Source organism: Mesoplodon densirostris, chromosome 15 (genome assembly GCF_025265405.1).
Source record: "Mesoplodon densirostris isolate mMesDen1 chromosome 15, mMesDen1 primary haplotype, whole genome shotgun sequence".
Lineage (NCBI taxonomy): Eukaryota > Metazoa > Chordata > Mammalia > Artiodactyla > Ziphiidae > Mesoplodon > Mesoplodon densirostris.
This window is the reverse complement of record NC_082675.1, coordinates 89771296-89795017: the sequence shown is the minus strand read 5'-3', so window position 1 is coordinate 89795017 and position 23722 is coordinate 89771296. Positions and strand designations below refer to the sequence as shown.

At 52.4% G+C, this 23722-nt stretch overlaps 1 protein-coding gene across 1 annotated transcript in view; it reads right to left on the bottom strand.

Moving 5' to 3' along the window:
• The window catches only part of KCNG2 (potassium voltage-gated channel modifier subfamily G member 2), a 42936-nt gene that overhangs the window by 11522 nt on the left and 7692 nt on the right, over positions 1–23722 (bottom strand). Inside the window, exon 2 of the mRNA XM_060119475.1 lies at positions 18728–19426. Coding sequence (XP_059975458.1) covers positions 18728–19426 — 699 coding nt within the window. The remainder of the gene's footprint in view (positions 1–18727; positions 19427–23722) is intronic.

Below are 23722 nucleotides of genomic sequence, written 5' to 3'. Positions count from 1 at the left end.
TCCCAGCCACGAACCTGAACTCCATCTGAGTCACAGGCAGCGGCACGAAGTGGGCAGGCACCGCTCTTCGTCTGTTCACCAATCTTAGTCCTTGTTCCTAGGGAAGCCCTCCCGCAGTGGTGGGCGTGCTCCTTCCAGGGAAGCAGGCGTGCTTCCTCCTCTCCGTCCTGTGCCGGGCTTGGTCCCACCCGTCCGTGCGGCGCCCCTGACGCACAGTTGTGCGAATCCCCCTTAGAGCCCTTGGCGGCAGCGGCTTGATCGCACCCTCCTGGCTGCTGGGTTCAGTCGCGGCCCCTCCGAGAGAGGCAGAGAGGCTACGCACAGGGCGCTGGCCCTGCAACTCTTTCCGGCTCCCGTGACCCGGGCAGGAGGCGGCTCCCAGTGCGGACCAGAAGGGCCCTCGTGCCCTGGCTTCCGTGCACTTTCTGACTGGCTTCAGCAGGAGGTGATTTTTCCCGGGAAAGCAGCCCCTCCCTGCCGACCTCAGCACATCCATCTGGCAGCCAAAGGCACAAATGCACGGGGCCAGGGGCAGGGGCCCTGCCCATCACGGCCACCTCAGCAGCGGCAGCACTGTGGACCCGCAGGACCAGCCAAGGTTTTCTGTAGGACCCAGGGCCGTGCCAACACTGCACGGACATCCTTGGGGCAGAGGACGGAGGGTCAGGCGAGCAGGGAAGGTTGAGCGGGGGTGTGCGCAGCAGGGGGCCCCGGCCGGAGGCTGGCAGCCCCTCTTGCTCAGGAGGGGGGCAGCAGATGTGTGTCATCACACTGGGGGAACGTCTGCAGCGCACACACCGAATCCGAATCAAGAACGAACAACCCCAGGCAGGTGGATGAAGATGGAAATCGTCGGAAGTATAGATGGAGGTGGAGATGCGAAAAGCCTGCTAGTGAGCGAATGCGAATTTAAAAAGCCAGAAACTGGCTTCTTTTTTTAAGAGCCAGGCCAATTGTTATCAGGTCGCCCAGCACTGGCCGGGCCCAGGGTCCAGGGACTGCAGCCCACGAAGGCATCGCAAGGCCCCCTTGGGGCAGCATTCGGGGCGTGGGCTCACAGCCCCGCCGCCCGATGGGTACAGCCGAGGACCTAATGAGCAGAGTGGTCGAGTGGTGGGAGATCCGTTAGCACATGTGACAGGAAGGGCTGGAAACAAGAGCTGCAGGGAGGGAACGCTTAAAATTACCAAATAACGGGACTGCTCTGACGTTACTGTTACGGGAACCAAGCGGCTACTGCACCACTTTTACAATTTCACGAAGAGGCTTCGGGAGCAGGGGCACTGAACTGCATTCAGGCTTCAGCAATTACCTCTCATTTTATCTTCACTTTGTTCTGTGCACGGCTCTGTGCCTGCCACGCTTCCGTAAAGAAGGAGCATCACGCTGACAACCAGGAAAACACTCTGAAGAGTGGGTACGCTTCAGGCTGGTGGGAAGCAGAGGGACAGGCCGTCTGGCAGGCACGCTGGGCGGGCGAGGGGCCTGGCTGACCGCGTCCAGGACAGGATCTGCGGTTTGGTGGCTGTTTTCTCCCAGCTCTGCACCCAACTGAGCCCACATGGCCACCGTTCTCACAGGAGCGCAGGGTTTATTTCTCAAGATGCTCATCGCCAGGTCATATCAGAAAACAGTAGCTCTCCCAATCCCCCCGTCTCCGCTGAGACCTTGCTCCTTGGGGCACAGCCCGCTTCCCCAGGAACTGCCAACGTGGGGATTTCACAAACCAAGCCGACCCACTGGAGGAACTCTGACCCTCACTCACCAAGATCTTATGGGCGTTGATAAATTAGAACTTGGGGTGAAATCAACAGCACAAGCTCCTCATCCTGGAACAGCCAGTCTGCTGAGTTACAATAGCTAACGTCTTCTCGTTAAAAACGTTCCTTCATGTTATACTTAATATTTCAGGCTCAAGCGAGCCTAAAATCACCTGAATCCTCAGGTCTGTTCCCGCAAACTGGCTGGTGCTGGATGAATTTTGCTGCCTTAAACGTACAGCTTATAAAAAGCAAAATACCTCAACCCCGCGAGGGAAGTGCTGAGGCCGTGGCCTCGTGTACACTGGGAGAGACCCTTGATCCCCACTCATTTCCAGGCACGTTCAATGTTCTCACGGCCGCCCCGACACCGGCTGCCGTGGAGGAGGGGGGCACGGGGTCCTCTGGCACTGACTGCAACACAAGGTGACGCCCGCCCTACCTGCCTGGGCCCAGGGACGGGCCTCCGTGGGGACGGGCTGGGTGGGGACGAGCTCAGGGAGGCCCGCTGGGCTCCACCGCTTTCTTCTCTGTCCGCTTCTCTCCCTGCCCTGTCCGGGAGCGAGGGGCTGTCCGAGGGCCCAATCGAGGTGGCTGTGTCGGGGGACCAGGACTCAGGCCTCCTCAATTGAAGCCGAGGGCAGTGGCCAGTCTCTCCCCTGGAGGCCAGAGGGGGTCAGTGCAGACTTGGCGTGCGGGGATGGCATGGGGACCCCCGGTGGCACCAGGAGGAAGGGTGGGGAGGCGACCAGAGGGCTGTTTCCTGGCACAGCGGCCTCCTGGTTGCCCTGCCCCGCCGTCTCCACACCGGCTGGGGAGACGGAGGCCCCCGCCACGGGCCCGGGTCACAACCCGAGGGCGATGAGATGCCTGCTGACAGCCGCGCGGGGGCCGGTCGTCTGGTTCCCCAGCCGCCCCTTCGGCCTGGCTCCCCCTCTGCTCCCACTGTGAGCGACAACTCCAGCTGCGTCGTTGACAGAAACCAGTGTCTGGAGAAGGAGCGTCAGTGCCTGGACGCGGCCTCGCCGCCGCCGCCCACCCCGTAGCCCGCATGGGCTTTAGCATCTTGTTTGCAAAAGGGTAAAAAGCTGTCACTTAATTCTGTGTGCAAAGCACCGTCCACAGCAGTTTCCAAGCATGATTCAATTTAACCTCAGCAGCTCTGAAGTATCTGCATTTCACAGACGAGGAGACTTTGGCTCCGAAAGGACATGGGAGTGTTGTCAGGTCTTCAGCAGTGGGTCACAAGAGCTGGGGCGGGAGCCCTGGTCTGCGTTTAAGTCTGAGAACTTAACCAACACCCAGTTTTGCCTCTTTTGGTGACAGAGAAGGTGAACCAAAGGCCTTGGCTAGATTATGACAGAGAGAACCTTGGGACCAGCTTCCAGTTCTGCACGTCAAGAGCCTGGCAGTCGCTGCTTCCTCCAAACAACAACTGAAAAGCTGAACAGACTGAGAAGTCAGCAACTCTTCTTGGGTCCGTAAGAGAGGTGAGCTCACAGGGCAAATCACTGCCCCCAAGACTGGAGAGACAGACGGGTGAACGCAGGGAGTCCAGCTTCCTGGGGCAGAGACTTGAAGCTGCCATGGGAACCAGTGCCAGGTAGGAAAACCTGAACTGTGATGTGTCAATTGCTGGAGGCTCAGTGTGAACACGTCTGAGAGTTATAAGCTCCAGGGGACCCTGTCAGGGGAGGCCCTCAATATTGTGAGATTTACCACCAGGAGCTCGATGAGGTTCTCACAGTAAATATGGGAGAAAAGAAAACAAACCGGGCATTGGTTCAAGATGGCGGAGGAGAAGGACATGCGCTCACTCCCTCTTGCAAGAGCACCGGAATCACAACTAAGTGCTGAACAATCACCGACAAGAAGACACTGGAACTCACCAAAAAAGATACCCCACATCCAAAGACAAAGGAGAAGCCGTAATGAGACGGTAGGAGGGGTGCAATCACAATAAAATCAAATCCCATAACTGCTGGGTGGGTGACTCACAGACTGTAGAACATTTACACCACAGAAGTCCACCCACTGGAGTGAAGGCTCTGAGCCCCACGTCAGGCTTCCCAGCCTGGGGGTCCGGCAAGGGGAGGAGGAATTCCTAGAGAATCAGACTTTGAAGCATAGTGGGAATTGATTGCAGTATTTGACAGGACTGGGGGAAACAGAGACTCCACTATTGGAGGGCACACACAAAGTAGTGTGTGCATCGGGACCCAGGGGAAGGAGCAGTGACCCCAGGGGAGACTGAACTAGACCTACCTGCTAGTGTTGGAGGGTCTCCTGCAGAGGCGGGGGGTGGCTGTGGCTCACTGTGGGGACAAGGACACTGGCAGCAGAAGTTCTGGAAAGTACTCCTTGGTGTGAGCCCTCCCAGAGTCTGTCATTAGCCCCACCAAAGAGCCCAGGTAGGTTCAAGTGTTGGGTTGCCTCAGGCCAAACAACCAACAGGGAGGGAACCCAGCCCCACCCATCAGCAGTCAAGCAGATTAAAGTTTTACTGAGCTCTGCCCACCAGAGCAACACCCAGCTCTACCCACCACCAATCCCTCCCATCAGGAAACTTGCACAAGCCTCTTAGATAGCTTCATCCACCAGAGGACAGACAGCAGAAGCAAGAAGAACTACAACCCTGCAGCCTGTGGGAAAAAAACCACATTCACAGAAAGATAGACAAAATGAAAAGACAGAGGACTTTGTACCAGATGAAGGAACAAGATAAAACCCCAGAAAAACACCTAAATGAAGTGGAGATAGGCAACCTTCCAGAAAAAGAATTCAGAATAATGATAGTGAAGATGATCCAGGACCTCGGAAAAAGAATGGAGGCAAAGATCAAGAAGATACAAAAAACGTTTAACAAAGACCTAGAAGAATTAAAGAACAAACAGAGAAGAAAAATACAATAACTGAAATGAAAAATACACTAGAAGGAATCAATAGCAGAATAACTGAGGCAGAAGAACGGATAAGTGACCTGGAAGACAGAATGGTGGAATTCACTGCCGCGGAACAGAATAAAGAAAAAAGAATGAAAAGAAATGATGACAGCCTAAAAGACCTCTGGGACAACAATAAATGCAACGATATTCACATTATAAGGGTCCCAGAAGGAGAAGAGATAGAGAAAGGACCAGAGAAAATATTTGAAGAGATTAGAGTCGAAAACTTCCCTAATATGGGAAAGGAAACAGCCACCCAACTCCAGGAAGTGCAGAGTCCCAGGCAGGATAAACCCAAGGAGAAACACGCCAAGATACATAGTAATCAAATTGACAAAAATTAAAGACAAAGAGAAATTATTGAAAGCAACAAGGGAAAAACAACAAATAACATACAAGGGAACTCCCATAAGGTTAACAGCTGATTTCTCAGCAGAAACTCTACAAGCCAGAGGGACTAGCACGATATATTTAAAGTGATGAAAGGGAAGAAACTACGACCAAGATTACTCTACCTGGCAAGGATCTCATTCAGATTCAATGGAGAAATCAAAAGCTTTACAGACAAGCAAAAGCTAAGAGAATTCGGCACCACCAAACTAGCTCTACAACAAATGCTAAAGGAACTTCTCTAAGTGGGAAACACAAAAGAAGAAAAGGACCTACAAAAACAAACCCATAACAATTAAGAAAATGGTAATAGGAACATACATATCAATAATTACTTTAAATGTGAATGGATTAAATGCTCCAACCAAAAGACACAGGCTCTCTGAATGGATACAAAAACAAGACCTATCTATATGCTGTCTACAAGAGAACCACTTCAGACCTAGGGACACATACAGACTGAAAGTAAGGGGATGGAAAAAGATATTCCATGCAAATGGAAATCAAAAGAAAGCTGGAGTAGCAATACTCATATCAGATCAAGAAGACTTTAAAATAAAGAATGTTACAAGAGACAAGGAAGGACACTACATAATGATCAAGGGATCAATCCAAGGAGAAGATATAACAATTATAGATATATGTGCACCCGACACAGGAGCACTTCAATACATAAGGCAACTGCTAACAGCTACAAAAGAGGAAACTGACAGTAACACGATAATAGTGAGGGACTTTAACACCTCACTTACACCAATGGACAGATCATCCAGACAGAAAATAAGGAAACACAAGCTTTAAATGACACAGTAGACCAGATAGGTTTAATTGATATTTATAGGACGTTCCATCCAAAAACAGCATATTACACTTTCTTCTCAAGTGCACACGGAACATTCTCCAGGATAGATCACATCTTGGGTCACAAATCACGCCTCGGTAAATTTAAGAAAATGGAAATCATATCAAGCATCTTTTCCAACCACAACACTATGAGATTAGAAATCAATTACAGGGGAAAAAACATAAAAAGCACAAACACATGGAGGCTAAACAACACGTTACTAAATAACCAAGAGATCACTGAAGAAATCAAAGAGGAAATCAAAAAATACCTAGAGACAAATTACAACGTAAACACGATGATCCAAAACCTACGGGATGCAGCAAAAGCAGTTCTAAGAGGGAAGAGGAAAGAGGGAAATCCAATCCTACCTCAAGAAACAAGAAAAATCTCAAATAAACAATCTAGCCTTACACCTAAAGGGACTAGAGAAAGTAGAACAAACAAAACTCAAAGTTAGTAGAAGGAAAGGAATCATAAAGATCAGAGCAGAAATAAATGAAACCGAAACAAAGAAAATAGCAAAGATGAATAAAACTAAAAGCTGGTTCTTTGAGAAGATAAACAAAATTGATAAACCTTTAACCAGACTCATCAAGAAAAAGAGGGAGAGGACTCAAATCAATAAAATTAGAAATGAAAAAGGAGAAGTTACAACGGACACCGCAGAAATACAAAGCATCCTAAGAGACTACTACAAGCAACTCTGTGCCAATAAAATGGACAACCTGGAAGAAATGGACAAATTCTTAGAAAGGTATAACCTTCCAAGACTGAACCAGAAAGAAATAGAAAATATGAACAGACCAATCATAAGTAATGAAATTGAAACTGTGATTAAAAATCTTCCAACAAACAAAAGTCCAGGACCAGATGGCTTCACAGGTGAATTCTATCAAACATTTAGAGAAGAGCTAACACCCATCCTTCTCAAACTCTTCCAAAAAACTGCAGAGGAAGGAACACTCCCAAACTCATTCTATGAGGCCACCATCACCCTGATACCAAAACCAGACAAAGATACTACATAAAAAGAAAATTACAGACCAATATCACTGATGAATACAGATGCAAAAGTCCTCAACAAAATACTAGCAAACAGGGCTTCCCTGGTGGCGCAGTGGTTGAGAGTCCTCCTGCCGATGCAGGGGACACAGGTTCGTATCCCAGTCCAGGAAGATCCAACATGCCATGGAGCGGCTAGGCCCGTGAGCCATGGCCACTGAGCCTGCGCGTCCGGAGCCTGTGCTCCGCAACGGGAGAGGCCACAACAGTGAGAGGCCTGCGTACCACAAAAAACAAACAAACAAACAAACAAAAAACACTAGCAAACAGAATCCAACACATTAGAAGGATCATACACCATGATCAAGTGGGATTTATTCCAGGGATGCAAGGACTCTTCAATATATGCAAATCAATCGATGTGATACACCATATTAACAAATTGAAGAAGAAAAACCATATGATCATCTCAACAGATGCAGAAAAAGTTTTTGACAAAATTCAACACCCATTTATGATTAAAACTCTCCAGAAAGTGGGCAGAGAGGGAACCTACCTCAACATAATAAAGGCCATATACGACAAACCCAGAGCAAACATCATTCTCAATGGTGAAAAACTGAAAGCATTTCCTCTAAGATCAGGAACAAGGCAAGGATGTCCACTCTCACCACTATTATTCAACATAGTTTTGGAAATCCTAGCCACAGCAATCAGAGAAAAAGAAATAAAAGGAATACAAATTGGAAAAGAAGAAGAAGTAAAACTATCACTGTTTGCAGCAATGATACTATACATAGAGAATCCTAAAGATGCCACCAGAAAACTACTAGAGCTAATCAATGAATTTGGTAAAGTTGCAGGATACAAAATTAATGCACAGAAATCTCTTGCATTCCTATATACTCAGAAAGAGAAATTAAGGAAACAATCCCATTCACCATTGCCACAAAAAGAATAAAATACCTAGGAATAAACCTACCTAAGGAGGTAAAAGACCTGTATGCAGAAAACTGTAAGACACTGATGATAGAAATCAAAGATGACACAAACAGATGGAGAGATATACCATGTTCTTGGATTGGAAGAATGAATATTGTGAAAATAACTATACTACCCAAAGCAATCTACAGATTCAGTGAAATCCCTATCAAATTACCAGTGGCATTCTTTACCGAACTAGAACAAAAAATCTTAAAATTTGTATGGAGACACAAAAGACCCCAAATAGCCAAAGCAATTTTGATGGAAAAAAATGGAGCTGGAGGAATCAGACTCCCTGACTTCAGACTATACTACAAAGCTACAGTAATCCAGACAATATGGTACCGGCACAAAAACAGAAATATAGATCAACGGAACAGGATAGAAAGCCCAGAGATAAACCCATGCACCTATGATCAACTAATCTATGACAAAGGAGGAAAGGATATACAATGGAGAAAAGACAGTCTCTTCAATAACTGGTGCTGGGAAAACTGGACAGCTACATGTAAGAGAATGAAATTAGAACACTCCCTAACATCATACACAAAAATAAACTCAAAATGGATGAGAGACATAAATGAAAGACTGGACACTGTAAAACTCTTAGAAGAAAACAAAGGAAGAACACTGTTTGACATAAATCACAGCAAGATCTTTTTCGATTCACCTCCTAGAGTAATGGAAATAAAAACAAAAATAAACAAATGGGACCTAATGAAACTTAAAAGCTTTTGCAAAAGAAAGGAAACTACAAACAAGACGAAAAGACAACTCTCAGAATGGGAGAAAATATTTGCAAACGAATCAACAGACAAAGGACTAATCTCCAAAATATATAAACAGCTCATGCAGCTCAATCTTAAAAAAACAAACAACCCAATAAGAAAATGGGCAGAAGACCTAAATAGACATTTCTCCAAAGAAGACATACAGATGGCCAAGAGGCATATGAAAAGCTGCTCAATATCACTAATTATTACAGAAATGCAAATCAAAACTACAATGAGGTATCACCTCACACCAGTTAGAATGAGCATCATCAGAAAATCTACAAACAACAAATGCTGGAGAGGGTGTGGAGAAAAGGGAACCCTCTTACACTGTTGGTGAGAATGTAAATTGATACAGCCACTATGGAGAACAGTATGGAGGTTCCTTAAAAAACTAAATATAGAATTACCATATGACCCAGCAATCCCACTACTGGGCATATACCCAGAGAAAACCATAATTCAAAAAGACACATGCACCCCAATGTTCATTGCAGCACTATTTACAATAGCCAGGACATGGAAGCAACCTAAGTGTCCATTGACAGGCGAATGGATAAAGAAGATGCGGTACATATATACAATGGAATATCACTCAGCCATAAAAAGGAATGAAACTGGGTCATTTGTACAGATGTGGATGGATCTAGAGACTGTCATATGGAGTGAAGTAGGTCAGAAAGAGAAAAACAAATACCGTATATTAACGCATATGTATGGAACCTAGAAAAATGGTACAGATGAACTGGTTTGCAGGACAGAATAGAGACACAGATGTAAAGAACAAACGTATGGACACCAAGGGGGGAAAGTGGCGGGGTGGGGGCGGTGGTGGGACGAATTGGGAGATTGGGATTGACATGTATACACTGATGTGCATAAAATAGATAAGTAATAAGAACCTGCTGTGTAAAAAATAAATAAAATTAAAAAAAAAGAAAACAGATGGCAAATAAGCACGTGAAAAGATGCTCCACATCGTATGTCATCAGGGAAATGCAAGGTAAAACAACAACGAGACACCGCTCCACACCTATTAGCATGGCCAAAACCCAGAGCACTGACAACATGAAAGGCTGGTGAGGATGTGGAGCAACAGGAACTCTCATCATTGCTGGTGGGAACGCAAAAATGGTGCAGCCACTTCAGAAGACACTTTGGTGCTTTCTTAAAAAACTAAACATAGTTTTACCAGACGATCCAGCAATCGCACTCCTTGGTATTTATCCAAAGGAAACGAAAACTTATGTTCACACAAAAACCTGCACAGAGATGCGTATGGCAGCTTTATTCATAATTGCCAAATGGAAGCAACCAAAAGATGTCCTTCAGTCCTTCAGTGATGAATAAACTATGGTGCAGTCAAACAATGGAATATTATTCAAGGCCAAAAAGAAATGAGCTATCAAGCCATGAAAAAAATATGGAGAAACCTTAAATGCATATTACTAAGTCAAAGAAGCCAATCTGAAGAGGATTTCAACTATAGGACATTCTGGAAAAGGCAAAACTATGGAGAAAGTAAAAAGATCAGTGGTACCAGGGCCTGGGGAAGCGGAGGGAGGGATGAATACGGGGGTGGGGGGTGGGTGCACAGAGGATTTTTAGGGCGGTGGAACGATTCTGTGTGATGCTATTATGGTGGGTTCATGTCATTTTACATTTGTCCAAACCCACAGAACGTACACTACCCAGAATGACGCTCATGTAAACTGTGGGCTTTAAGTGATTATGACATGTGGCGTAGGTTCATCATTTGTAACGAAGGTCCACACTCTGGGGATGCTGATGTTGGGAGAGGCTGTGCATCTGGAGGGGGGTGCAGGGGGCATATGGGAAATCTCTGTACCTTCCTCTCAATTTTGCTGTGAACTTTAAACTGCTCTAAAAAATTGTCTTTAAAAAAAAAGAGTCTTGTCGCTTCTATTCTAGGCATTTGAGCACAAGTCTTTTTTTCCCCTCAGACTAAAGCACAAATCCAAAACAAAAATCCCCTATTTTTCCTGCCAAATTTACATGGAAAGTAGAGGAAAGTGCCCTGAGCTTCATGTTTATCCCTTGGCACATCTGGCTTGGTTTCCAGCGCCTCTAAGAGCCTCGTAAGAGGGTCTCCCATGAAAACAGGCAGTGGTCCCTCCAACGTGGCGGCCCATGACTGCTAGGGGCCTTGGACGACAATTCTGGATGGCGTGGTGGGGGCACGGCGGGGGGAGAAGGGACGCGTCGGGGGAGGGGCCGGAGCCTTGCCTTTCGCAGCAGCCCTGGAGCCGTCACCCTCATTTTACAGAAGAGAACGGCGATCAGGGTCAGGGCCTGAACCGGGAACGCCTGGCTCTCAGAGGAGGTTTTGCCCACAGCAGAATATCTGCCACCAGATTTTGGTGGTTCCTGGATCAGATCTTTGCAAACAAGAAAATAAACCAGTCAAACCTATCATCCGTTTTCAGGGGTCCTGGGAGCCTCTGTTCCCAGCTCAGTCCCTGGGGACCCTGGGGTCACAGGGGCCCTCCCTGCAGCCCCGGGGCAGCTGTGTCGGCAGAGGCTGCTGGCCGGTTTCCATCCTTCCTTTTTCCTGTCAGCTTCACTGGGCCCCGTGGCCACCAGGTCAGGACAGCACCACCAGTCCGTTCTCATGCGTGTGACGATGGGACACAGAGGGTCACGGGTCGCATTTCCACAGGGAAGCCACCTTCCCCTGCTGGGTGGGGACCGGAGCCTCCTGGGACGAGGTGGAGGCCACGTGCAGCCCCAGTGTCCAGTGGATGCTGGTGGGAGAGCCCCGTGGTCCGGCCCTGTGGCAGCGGCCCAAATGCAGCATTCTTACACCGTCGTGGACAGGAGACGCTCTGCCAGGAGTTGGAAAGAAGCCCAGGTCCCCACGCTCAGGGGCTCCTCTGCCACCAGCACAGTCCGTTTGTGCTGCTGCTGGGGCTGAAACAACAGATGTCCATCCTTCGCAGCTCTGGAGCCAGACGCGTGGGGTCCAGGCAGAATCGGTGTCTGCTGAGGACCTGCTCCTGGCTCATGGACGCGCCTTCTCACGTGGCGAAGGGGCGGGGGAGCTCTGCGGTCACTGTTACAGGGACACTAATCCCATCACGAGGGCTCCACCCTCATGACCTCGTCACCCCGACACACTGGGCATTAGGATTCAGCATGTGAATCTGGGGGACGTGGCATTCAGCCGGCAGCATTCTGCACCCCGCCGCCGCCAGTTCATGTCCTTCTCACCTGCATTCCATCCAACAGCCCCCAAAGTCTAAATCACTTCAGCATCAACTCCAGAGTCTAAGGCCTGACATCATCCGAGGCAGGCCGGGGGCGGGGGATGGGGGACTCCAGGCCGAGTCATCGGAGGCAAAGCCCCTCCAGCCCGCCCTGAGCCTGTGAACAGTCGGTGCCGTGCTTCCACACACCACGGCGGGCCAGGGGTCCCACAGGGGAGAACCAAGGAGAGACAGCCTGCTGCGCTGGTTCCGTTCGTTTCTCCCGGGAACCCTGACTGACACAGCTCGGAGGCAGCGAAGCTCTCACCCCAGCTCCAGGCTGGCAATCTCGGAGCGTGTGTCTGTGCCCACACGCAGCAGAAGCTCTGTCACCAGCTTCCGATGCTGTTGCCAAATGTCTTAGTGAATTCAATACTTGAAGCCCCAGTCATGAAATCCATAACTAATTATGTGGGTCTTGATTTAATCATATGAGCTTAAAGGAAAAAATCGACTCGCAAGCCAAACACCAGCCTCCGTGGAAAGGAAGCGCTGGCTCTGAGCGCAGCCTGCGTGAGGACGCGCTGTTCCCCTCAGGCCGGTTCGCAGCCCGGCCCGACGCCAGGCTCAGCCCTGTCTCCAGGCAACGACGGCCGCCACCGCATGAAGGAATCTGCGAGCTGTTTGCTGAAACAAAGGCTTCCGTCCCATCCTCCCAGCGGCTCCGAAGGCCTGTCCTCAGCATCTGAGGGCTGGGCAGGCGCCATGGGGTGACGTCCAGCACGGGGAGGGCCCCGATGGCACGACCTGTCCCCGCGGTCACCTAACCACACCCGACACAGCCTCAGGAGGATGGATCATCCTGCAGCCATCGTGGGCTCTTGGTTGGCCTGGTGCCCAGGTCCTGGGCCTGCGTGCTGCCCGATGGGGGGTGGGGTGGGGAGGGCTGGAGAATCGCTGTCTCCTTCACAGAGCCCCCAGTACCCTAGGAGTGAGGCCGGAGGCCCACTGGAGCCCCCTGAGGCAGCGGGTCGGGGGCCTCGCCTCCCGTCGGGCTTGGGGCACCCACAGCAACTTGCAGGTGGGGTCTGGGGTCAGCCCTGGAGCTGGGGCTGCCTGGCCGTCCGCAGCAGTTGGGGGGCATCCCTCTAGCACTGGCCCCCCGTCTCACCTCACCAGGTTGGGGGGCACAGACCCCTCCCTCTCCCTCTGAGCCAGGCATTAAAACTTCTGCTTGCGTGCCAAGGGGAGACTGTCCAGCCCGGTATAAGACGGGGGGCATCTCAGGGTGGTGACTGCTGTGATCGTTTCTCCCAGGAACCAGGCAGTGCATTGCCTCAGAATGTACTCTTGGGGTCAGAGAAGTCACGGTAACTTTCTGTGGCCACGGTGTTTAGAGGTTTGGTATTACTAACCTTCATCTCTGCAGACAAGGAGGGACTGTTGTGCAGATAGCCCTGAGGCCTGGACATGAGACCCGCTGGATGCCACGGAGCCTTTCCTTCCTGCATGGATGGTCCTGCCATGGACCAGACACTGGGGACTGAGCCAACTCCGGCGGGGGCCTCCCTGGACAGGACAGAGCGGGTCCCGCGTGCACGCCCCCAACCCCTGCCCCTGGGTCCTGCAGGTGGAGGTAAGAGCAGCCATGGCCCCAGAAGTCTCACTCGGCTGGGGAGACACCGGTGCAGCAGTGCGGGGGCCGGGGGGCCCCTGGTCCTCCTTCTCTGTGCTCCTGACCCAGTAAACACCCGAGACGCCAGAGCAACGCTCCTAAGAGCTGTTGCCGACACACAGCGAACGCTGTGCTAAGATAACTCAGGGTTGGCGTGTGTTCCATGGGGCTTCCGGGTGGCGGTCTCCTTCCCTCCCGCTGGCCAGCTTCTCGCCCTGCAAACACCTGTCTTCATCTCCAGAGCAAAACCAGCGTCCGGGCCTGGAGATTCTGCATGGACAACTCTGATGTCACCTGGGGTTTCGAACCCTCAGAAGACCTCAGACAGGGGTGGGATCCTTACGTCTGCTGGCTCTGAGGTTATGCACATGACACGGAAGGTTGAGGACAGGCATCCACGAGGGCAGAGCTGAGCGCTGGAAGCGGCTCCTGGCTGAGACCTCAGTGTAGGAGGGAGACAGCTCCTTGGGCAGCGCCGGCGTGGCCCCGACCGGGGCGGGGACCTGGGGACGTGCAGCAGGAGTCTTGCCCTCGTGTGTTTTCATGACGGTGGTCGGCCTCATAATGCCTGGAAGACGTCCACATCCTGGTCCTCGGGCCCACGGCTGCGTCGCCTCTGATGGCAGAAGGGGCTGTGGAGGGTGGGATGACAGCGAGGCCAGAGCCGGGAGCATCCTGGTTACGGGGCCAGTGTCATCACAGGGTCCTTACAGCCCATCACGAGGAGGGGACGGTGGTGGGAGAGGAGAACCAGGAGACGTGCTGGGAGGACACAGGAGGGGCCGAGGGACGAGGGAAGGGGAGGGGTCCCCCGGAGCCTCCGTAGGAACCAGCCCTGGACGTGATGCCCGGGTCCCACCGGGACCTCGAGGGCGAGTCGTGCCGTTTCATGAGGCAGTTCGTGGTGGTTTATTTCACGGCAGCAGGGGACACACGCGGTCCACGGCGGAGCCGGGCCCATCAAGGCCCCACCGCGAACAAGGAGCAGGCCTAACTGCTCCCGTGTCACCCTCAGAACGGCAGGAGCCAGAGGACGGGCCGTGAGGGTCCCGCGGGTCCCAGCCCTGGGCTGCCCCTCAGACGCTCCTGGGGACCCGGCCCCCACCCGCGCGCCGACCTGGACACCGAACAGCCATGGAGTCGGAGGGGTGGCTCTGCCCGGGGCCCCCGCCGCACCTTGACGGGGGCGCAGGAGGCAGCAAGCAGTCCCGGTGTGGCTGTGGGCCCCGTGGTCTTTCCTGCCGCAGCCATGCCGGGTCTGCTCAGCCCGGGGCTGCCCTGCTCTCGCTAAGCATGGGGGGGAGTCCTGGGCCCCTCCTGGCCGAGGGTCCTCGGGGCCTCCTGAGTCGGTTGGACGCACCGGAGCCCCAGCTGCTTTGACTTGGGATGGCCTGCGCCCTGCGGATCCCTGTGGCCCCTGCCCGTCCCGTCCACACTCTGACTCCACGGATCTGATGGCTCTAAGTGCCTCTTATGAGTGGAATCAGACAGGATTCATCCTACTGAACTGTCAGTTGGCTTGTTTCATTCGGCAAAACGTCCTCAAGATTCGTCCCGCAGGTTATGCTTTTACCATCCTTCTTCCTATAAACTGTAGAAAGTGGAGACCTAGCTCTCATTCAATTACAACGCATGACAGCAGATTCTGGATGGAGCCACCACCGGGCACGGGGACTTCCAGGGCACCGAGGAGACACAGGGGCAGCGCTGCACAGCGAGAGCCTGGATTTTAGGGGAGGGCGGACCGCAAGGACGCCCACCCACAAGCACACGGCGCCTGAGTGGCCTCGGGAGCACAGGGGCTTTGTCGAGCTCTGCCAGCCACCCTGGGGCTCAGGCCACGTCACCAGCCAGAGGGGACCTGGACGTCTGGCTGCAGAGTCTGCCCTGGGGCCAAGACAAGAAGGCGAAGGGAGCTGGTCCCTGTGCCCAAAGGCCGTGTCCCGGCCACCCTGGAGCCGGGGGCTGGGATTTCTGTGCAGTGGGGGCCTCCTTCCAGCCCGGGCGGGGGCCCAGCCACTCAAGGGGCATTTCATGGATCGGCAGCAGGAATCAGCTTTCCTCTGAGCCCCTGAATAATGGAGGATAATAATCTTTTTTCTCCCTCGATGCTTTTCTGCACCAACACACAGAAATAACCACCAATGCTGCCAGAGATGACAAGAGATGTCACCAGACAGACTGATGAAAACGGAGCCGCACGAGCTCACCCCTGGTTCTCCATGACACCCCCTGCTCCCCCAAGATCGTTTTTCAGGAGGGAATTGGGTGCATTTAACTGGAGTGCCAACTAGAATGTGGGTGCGTTGGGGAAGCGTCCCTGCTTGTCACTGGTGGAGGATGAGGACCTCAGGCCCACGGAGCTGTCAGTGCCGTGCCTCTCAGAGGCTGCTTTCTGGAGCCTTCAAGAGAAGGCCTGAAATCTCACAAAGAAATTATTTAGCCACTTAATTAATATCAGAGATCAAACAGAGGTAATACTTGAGCCTTGTGACTTTCAAGCTAAATTCTACTGGAGGGCTTCCCTGGTGGCGCACTGGTTAAGAATCTGCCTGCCAATGCAGGAGACACGGGTTCTATCCCTGGTCTGGGAAGATCCCACATGCCGCGGAGCAACTAAGCCCGTGCACCACAACTACTGAGCCTGTGCTCTAGAGCCCGTGAGCCACAACTACTAAGCCCGCGTGCCACAACTACTAAGCCCGTGTGCCACAACTACTGAGCCTGCGCTCTAGAGCCCGTGCTGCGCTACAAGAGAAGCCACCACAATGAGAAGCCTGCGCACCACAACGAAGAGTAGCCCCTGCTCGCGGCAACTACAGAAAGCCCGTGTGTAGCAACAAAGACCCAATACAGCCAAGAAATAAGTAAATAAAATAAAATAAAAACTTCTACTGGAAAAACCCCAACAAACAAGAAAATAATGAAGGATTCCAAGTTTTTCTCTTCTCTGCCCTCCATCCCTCATGGCCTCGTGCCTGGAAACTTCTGTGGTCAGACCGTCAAGGGTGCAGCTGCAGGGGACAGCAGGGAGGCTCCCCGCAAAAGTAAACACAGAATCACCACAGAATCCAGCTAGTGCACCCCTGGGATAAACCCCAAAGAACCGAGGGCAGGGACTCACCAGATGTTTGTGCTGTGTCCACAGTAGCATTATTCCCAGCAGCAAAAGGAGGAAGCGACCCAAGTGTCCACGGACGGATGATGGATGAACAAAGTGAGGCGATACATACAAGGGAGTGTTACTCAGCCCCTAAACAGGAAGGGGTCTGACACCTGCTGCATCACGGATGCACCCGGAGGACACTGTGCTCAGTGAAACAAGACAGTCACAGAAAGATGCTGCCTGTGTGATTCCACTTAAGTGAGTCCCTGAAGTAGCTGAATTCACAGAGGCACAAGGTACAGGCTGGGTCCCAGGGGCTGGGGAGTTAGTGTTTGATGGGGACAAAGTTTCAGTTTGGGAAGAGGAAAGACTTCTAGGGACGGAGGATGGTGATGGTTGCACACCACTGTGAATGTAGTTAACGCCACTGAACTGCACGTAAAAATGGCTCAGATGGTGAATTTTATGGTTTTTTTTTTTTTTTTTACCACACACCCAGAGTTGATGAAACATAAAACTTCTTCCTGTGGCAGTGACAACACCTACTATTACTCAGCACCTACTGTGTGCAGTGGGCCAGGGGCTTCGTGAGCACCCCTCACAAGCACATGGCCACACTCACCACGTGCTCACCAACACTGGGATCCTTACTTCCTAATCTGATGACTGATTTAGTCAGACAGCATCTGGGTGGTGTGAAGCAGTGTCTCTGGATATGGGGAAGAGGTGGGTGACGGATGTGAATGGTGGGTGACGTGGGGGCCAGATGACGCCTCGAGGATTCTCAGGGTCAGCTCGACCTCCGGTGACGCTGTCATTAGTTGACACAGCCCTAACTTCTGTTCCCTGATTCCTGTGTAAGTGATTTCCTTCCTCGGATTGTATGGAGTTACTGCTACTGAGAAAGTCCAAACAGGTCGAGTGTCTTTACAAGCAGAATCCCCAGCTGGGGCCTAGTTAAGACAACTGGAAATGGCAGCTCAGGAATCAGACACCCAAACAATGAAGGAAGCCAAACCAATTTCCTAAAATTTACATTTAAATTTAATCTGCCGTCAGGATCACCCGGCTCTTGGTCAAGACCTCTCACAGCTAATGCTCCAGAAGAACCGAGCTCTGTGTCTCTGAATAATGAGCTGACGGCAGCGGGCGAGCTCGGGCATCACCCCGGACTGCGGAGGGGCTCTCACTGAGAGGCTGACGTGAGCTCTGCCCTGCTCTGCCCGGGGCCGTGGGGTTCAAGTCCGAGCCTCGGCCACCCCTGGAAGCTGGAGCTGCGGAGGTTAAGGCAGGACGCCCCTGCCACCCCGTGAGAAAACACAGGCAACGCTTTGAGGGCAACACGCAGCCACATCCTTCAAATACTGCCGCACCTCCTCTCGTCTAAGCCCGACCCGGACGACACCCACTCGGGCATTCCCCGAGTGTTTCCGAGACATTCCGTAGTGTGTGCATCGCACAAACGCTGCTGAGCTTCGGGTGACATCCTAACCCCAGGACCTCCCGGGACGACAGAGGGGGCAGGAAGTCTAGTGTCTGCTCAGAAACGAGCCCCAGCGCCTCCACAAAGCCGGCCCTGGGTGCGCCAGAGCTGGGCGCCTGGAAGAATTCAGAGGTCCTGTCCCTGTGGCTCAGGACGACGGGACTTGAGTTTAGAGCACAGCACTCTCTAGACTGGGCGTTTTAACTCCAAGTTGTCCAAGCCTCAAGGCCTGGCCGTCAGAGAGGCTCAGTGAGAAGGCCCGCCGGCCCGGCAGCCTTGCCGAGTTCTTGAAACTGGCTGGAATTTGGAGCCTCTGCTGGCAGCGCACAGTGGGCGGCCTGACGGGGCAGCCGCGCCAGGGGCTCACTCCCGGCGAACCTGCCCAGGGCGGGTGCAGGGGGGTCCAGGGCCTGCAGTTTCAGCGACCAATGGGGTCGCGGTGCCTAAGACCACCACCCAGCGGGCGCCCCACGGCCCAGCTGCCGCCGCCCCTCCCCGGTTCCGTCCCAGCCGCCCCCAGCCCTGCCCGGCCCAGTCGCCCCGGCCCCGCGCTCACCCTCTCCTCCTCGGCGCGGATGTCGGGCATGGTGCTGAGGCAGAGGCCGACCGCCGTGACGGCCACGAAGGCCACGGACACGCATGCGAAGAGCTTGCCGGCCGGGCCCGAGCGCGGGTCGTCCAGCACGTCGCGTAGGCGCCGCCGGCCGCGCGCCAGCCGCCCGCCGCCGGGCCCAGGGGCGCAGGCCGGGCTGCCGGGGCCCCCGCCCTCCGCCGGCCCCGCGCGCGCCTCAGCGGCCTCCTCCTCGCGGCGGCGCAGGCGGCGCAGGCAGCAGCGCTCCAGGTGCGCCTCATCGATGCCCCAGTAGGCCAGCTCGTCGCGGAAGGCCAGGGCGCATGCGCCGCGCAGCAGCCGCAGCTTCCCGGCGCGCAGCAGCGCCACGATGGCGCGGAAGGCGCACGGGCTGCGGTCGAAGAAGAACTCGTCTCGGCTCACGTCGTAGTCGTCGCACACGCGCAGTAGCTCGTCGTGGCCGCGGCAGGCGCGGAGGCGCTCGAGGCGCGCCAGGGGACAGCGGGCCAGCGCGGCCCAGGCCAGGCGCACCCTGCAGCCGCCCACGTTGATGATGACGTGCCGGGCGCGGGCCGCGCCAACGCCGCCAACGCCGCCAACCGGGGGCTCGGGGCCCGGGGGCTCCGCATGCCTGGGGAGCAGGGCCGTGGCCCCATGCGCCGCACCAGGGTCCGGAGGCTGGGCCTGCGAAGGAAGGGAGCGTGCGTTAGGCCGCAGACCGGCTGGGAGCTCGGGGACACCCGCCCACGCACGACCTTGGGGCTTGGGGAGCGAACCAAACCAAGGGCTCCGTTGGCCCGGCCGCTCGGTTCCTCTCTCCTGCATCCCTGATGCCTGCAGGTGGTCCCAGGAGCCCGCCACTCAGCTTTCCAGCAGGCCCCGCTTACAAGGGACCCGCCTTAATTTCTTGCCTGGAGACTAGGGACGCGGCCAGCGCGGGGCAGCACGAGGGAGGAGGGCGGGCCGCCCTGGAGATGCCGCCTCAGGAGATGATGGCCAGGCCAGACCTGGGGGGTTTCCGGCTGGTTAACAAGCGGGGGCCGGGGGAGGGGCTGCTGTGGATGTGTTGATCCTTAAGAAGCGCCAGCCAAACCGCCAGAACAGCCTGTGGACGTTATTTGGATTCGGATTAGAGGGAACCAACTATAAAAAGACATCTAAGAGTAAATAAGAAAATCCCAGCACTATCTATGATTTTAAAGCTTTTTTAAAGGCATGAGACTGGTACTGCACTCGTGAAAAACAGGGGGTTTCGACCCCTTAGAGGTCCACAGTGAGGTATTCGCGTGAAATGAGGTCTGGATCTTCGTTAAGCAAATCTTTCTCAAGGTGGTGGGCAGACAAAACACTTCACCTGCTGCTGGAGCCCGGTGATGAGAACACTGGGGCCATTATACTTTCTCTCTGCTTTTATGTACATTTACAAACGTCCCTAATAAAAACGGGTTTGTGGGCCTCCCTGGTGGCGCAGTGGTTGAGAGTCCGCCTGCCGATGCAGGGGACACGGGTTCGTGCCCCGATCCCGGAGGATCCCACATGCCGCTGAGCGGCTGGGCCCGCGAGCCATGGCCGTGGAGCCTGTGTGTCCGGAGCCTGTGCTCCGCAACGGGAGAGGCCACAGCAGTGAGAGGCCCGCGTACAGCAAAAAAAAAAAAAAAAAAAAAAAAAAAAAAAAAAAACGGGTTTGTTTTGCTTTTTAAAAGCTTCCAGATAATTCTGCTGCACAGCTGGGTTTGGGAGGCACTGATGTAGAGAAACTCACGATGCTTCGGTTGCCTTGATTCTCTAAACCAGAGGTTCTTTATTTGTTGGCCATGGGAATTCTTCAGGGATCTGTGAGCCTTCTAAAATTAGATGCAAACTTGTGTGTGTACACATTTTTCTAATAGAGGATCCTCAGATTCACAAAGGGATCTGTGGCTCCAAAGCTTAAGCTCACAGCTCCAAACATATAAGGGAGGGAAATATCTTTGTAGTGGGAATTGCTAGCCCGGATCTCCTTTAAAATATTTTGAACATGGATCACCCACACTGGTTGGTGGGCATGTGCACTTTGGCATTCGTTGTCGGATGCCTTCTTAAGAATGCTTGGCAAAGGTAAGATTCCAGGTGAGTTTCTTATATGAATGATTACTTGTTTTATTCTTTGACCAGGGTTCAAGAAACTCACAAAAGAAATCATATTCTTCTTCTTAATGAGTATCTCATCATAGCTTGTGCATAGACCAGCAACCAAAATTCCTAAATGTGTTGGTTTACTTAGCACTTGTTAAAAGGACGTGTCACATAATAGGTTACTGAGACAAAATCATTTTTGTCCTGAATGTGGACATTTAAAGTTTCGTGGCGTATTTATCCACAATTGCACCTTACATCCCTTCCTCTGCCCAGTGCTGGGTCACCCCTTAACATCTATGTATCTGTTTGGAAACAGGGCCCCTGACTCAGGAACCACATCAAAAAGGGTCCATAAGTAACACTGATGACTTTGTCCTTTTCAGAGACTCCTGTGGGTTCTTTTCCACACCGCTGGAGGGCGGTTCTGTTCCTCCTCCAAATCCTGCTCAGGATGGTCCCCCTTGACTTGTTAACACAATGGGGTCAGTGCTTTGGCACCACGCACTTCTCTGCCCTGTGGCAACAGTGAGAGAGCAGAGAAAACAGGCAAATACCAATCCGGGGACATAAACTCCAAAGGTCCCATTTACCAGGGAGTATATCTTAGACATCGGCTAGGCAGTAATCTGGAGGGGAGGGACACAGTTCCAGTTTTGTTCTCAAAGTGTAGACTGAGGGCCAACAGCACCAAACTTATCAAGGGAACCTGCAAAACAAAAGTATATTCCTGGCTCTACACGTAAAATCCTGAGTGACCGGAAAACTGCATAGTAAGGACCCCCAAATATCCCCCCATTAAAACAATGAGAAAACCGGTAAAAAACCATCAGAATCAACGTTTTTTTGGAACTCTGGACACTAACCAAAGGGGAGCAGCACCCAGGGGAACGCTTGAGTAAAAACAGCCGAGGGCTTCCCTGGTGGCGCAGTGGTTGGGAGTCCGCCTGCCGACGTGGGGGACGCAGGTTCGTGCCCCGGTCCGGGAGGATCCCACATGCTGCGGAGCGGCTGGGCCCGTGGGCCGTGGCCACTGGGCCTGCGTGTCCAGAGCCTGTGCTCCGCAGTGGGAGAGGCCACGATAGTGGGAGGCCCGCGTACCGCAAAAAAAAAAAAAAAAAAAAAAAAAAAAACCCAGCTGAATCTTGGTAACAACAGTGAGCTCTTAGCATTTTATTTAACCTGCTTCCCAGCTCAGCGTTCACCTTGAATATGACAGCCTGCGTTCCTGGTACCAGGACTGGTACTGGAAGAGGAGAGTGGACCCAATTCAGGAGGAACCATAACTATTTGGACCCTTCTGGTGGCTCCCCCGAAAGACCCGTCAGAAGGCTTGCCTGTACCTCCCCTAACTCGGGACTCTCCCAGGCTAAAGTGGCCACCGGGGCAGTTTGTGGAAATCACTTACACAAAAATGTTTGCTGAGGCAATGGATGAACATTATAGTTGGGGCAAAAAATAGACTAACCAGAAAGCTTGGGAGAAGAGGCTGGGGAATGAGATGCTTTGGAAATGCTCCAACAAACTGCTCAAAATCTAGAGTGCTGCTCATGTGCCTGGGGCCATGTACATGCTCAGGAAAGACCTGAGAAGGCCCTACCCTCTCCCCCTGCCCCAACCCCAGCTGACCTGCAGCTCTGCACAAGCTGGAGGTGAAAGGGGGAGGCAAGGGACAGGCCTGCTGTGTGTTGAGGGGGCCCTGACATACAGGGGCCCGGCTGCAAAGACTGGTTTGTTTTTGGTTTTGTTCCAGGCATGTGAGAGTCTCTGTCCAGTCACTTGCTGACCATTAAGCTAATGGGACAGAGATATCAGTGGCCACACAAGACAAAAACATATAGACTTTGCCTAATTCGTCCAGAAACGTCAAACAAACAGCAGCAATTACACCAAACCCTGGGGAGGGGAAGAATCTGATTAGAAGAACACAGGAGTAAATCTTCACGGCCTTGGAGTAGGCAATGGTTTCTGAAATACAACAGAAGCATAAGCAACAAAAGAAAAATAAATAAACTGGACTTTGTCATACTTAAACTCTTTTGTGCATTAAAGGACATTATCAAGCGAATGAAATGATAGCTCATGGGAGGAGAAAAAATTTACAAATCATATATCTGATAAGGGTCTAGTGTCCAGAATATATAAAGAGCTCCTACAACTCAAAAACAAAAAGACAACCCAATTAAAACGTGGGCAAAGGATTTGAAGGACTTCTCCAAAAAAGATACAAAAATGGCTAATAGACACTTGAAAAGATGCTCAGTGTGATCGGTCATCAGGAAAACGCTAATCAAAACGACTTGGTACCACTTTACGTCCATCAGCTTGGTTGTGACCAAACAAATGGAAAAAGGAGTGTCGGCGAGGGCGTGGAGAACTCAGGACCCCCGTACGCTGCTGGTGGGAGTGTGAAATAGTGCAGCTGCTGTGGAGAACAGTTGGGCAGTTCCTCAAAGAGTTAAACATAGACTTACCATGGGATCCAGCAATGTTACTCCAAGAGAAATGAAAGCCTAGGCTCACGCAAAAACATGTACGTGAATATTCACAGCAGCGTTATTTACAATAGCCAAAATGTGGGAACAACCCAACTGTCCATCAGCTGACCAATGGATAAGCAAATGTGCTCCATCTACATACTGGGACACAATCAACCACAAAAAGGAATGAAGTGCTGACACAGGACACAGCACGGATGGACGTTGAAAACATGGTGTAAGTGGAAGAGGCCGGACAGAAAGGAACTGTCCAGAGCAGGCAAATCTGCAGAGACAGAAGGTAGGTTAGTGGTTGCCAGGGGCTGGGGGGTGGGGGAGTGACCGATGCATGGTGACAGGGTTTCTTTTTGTGGTCATGAGGATGCTC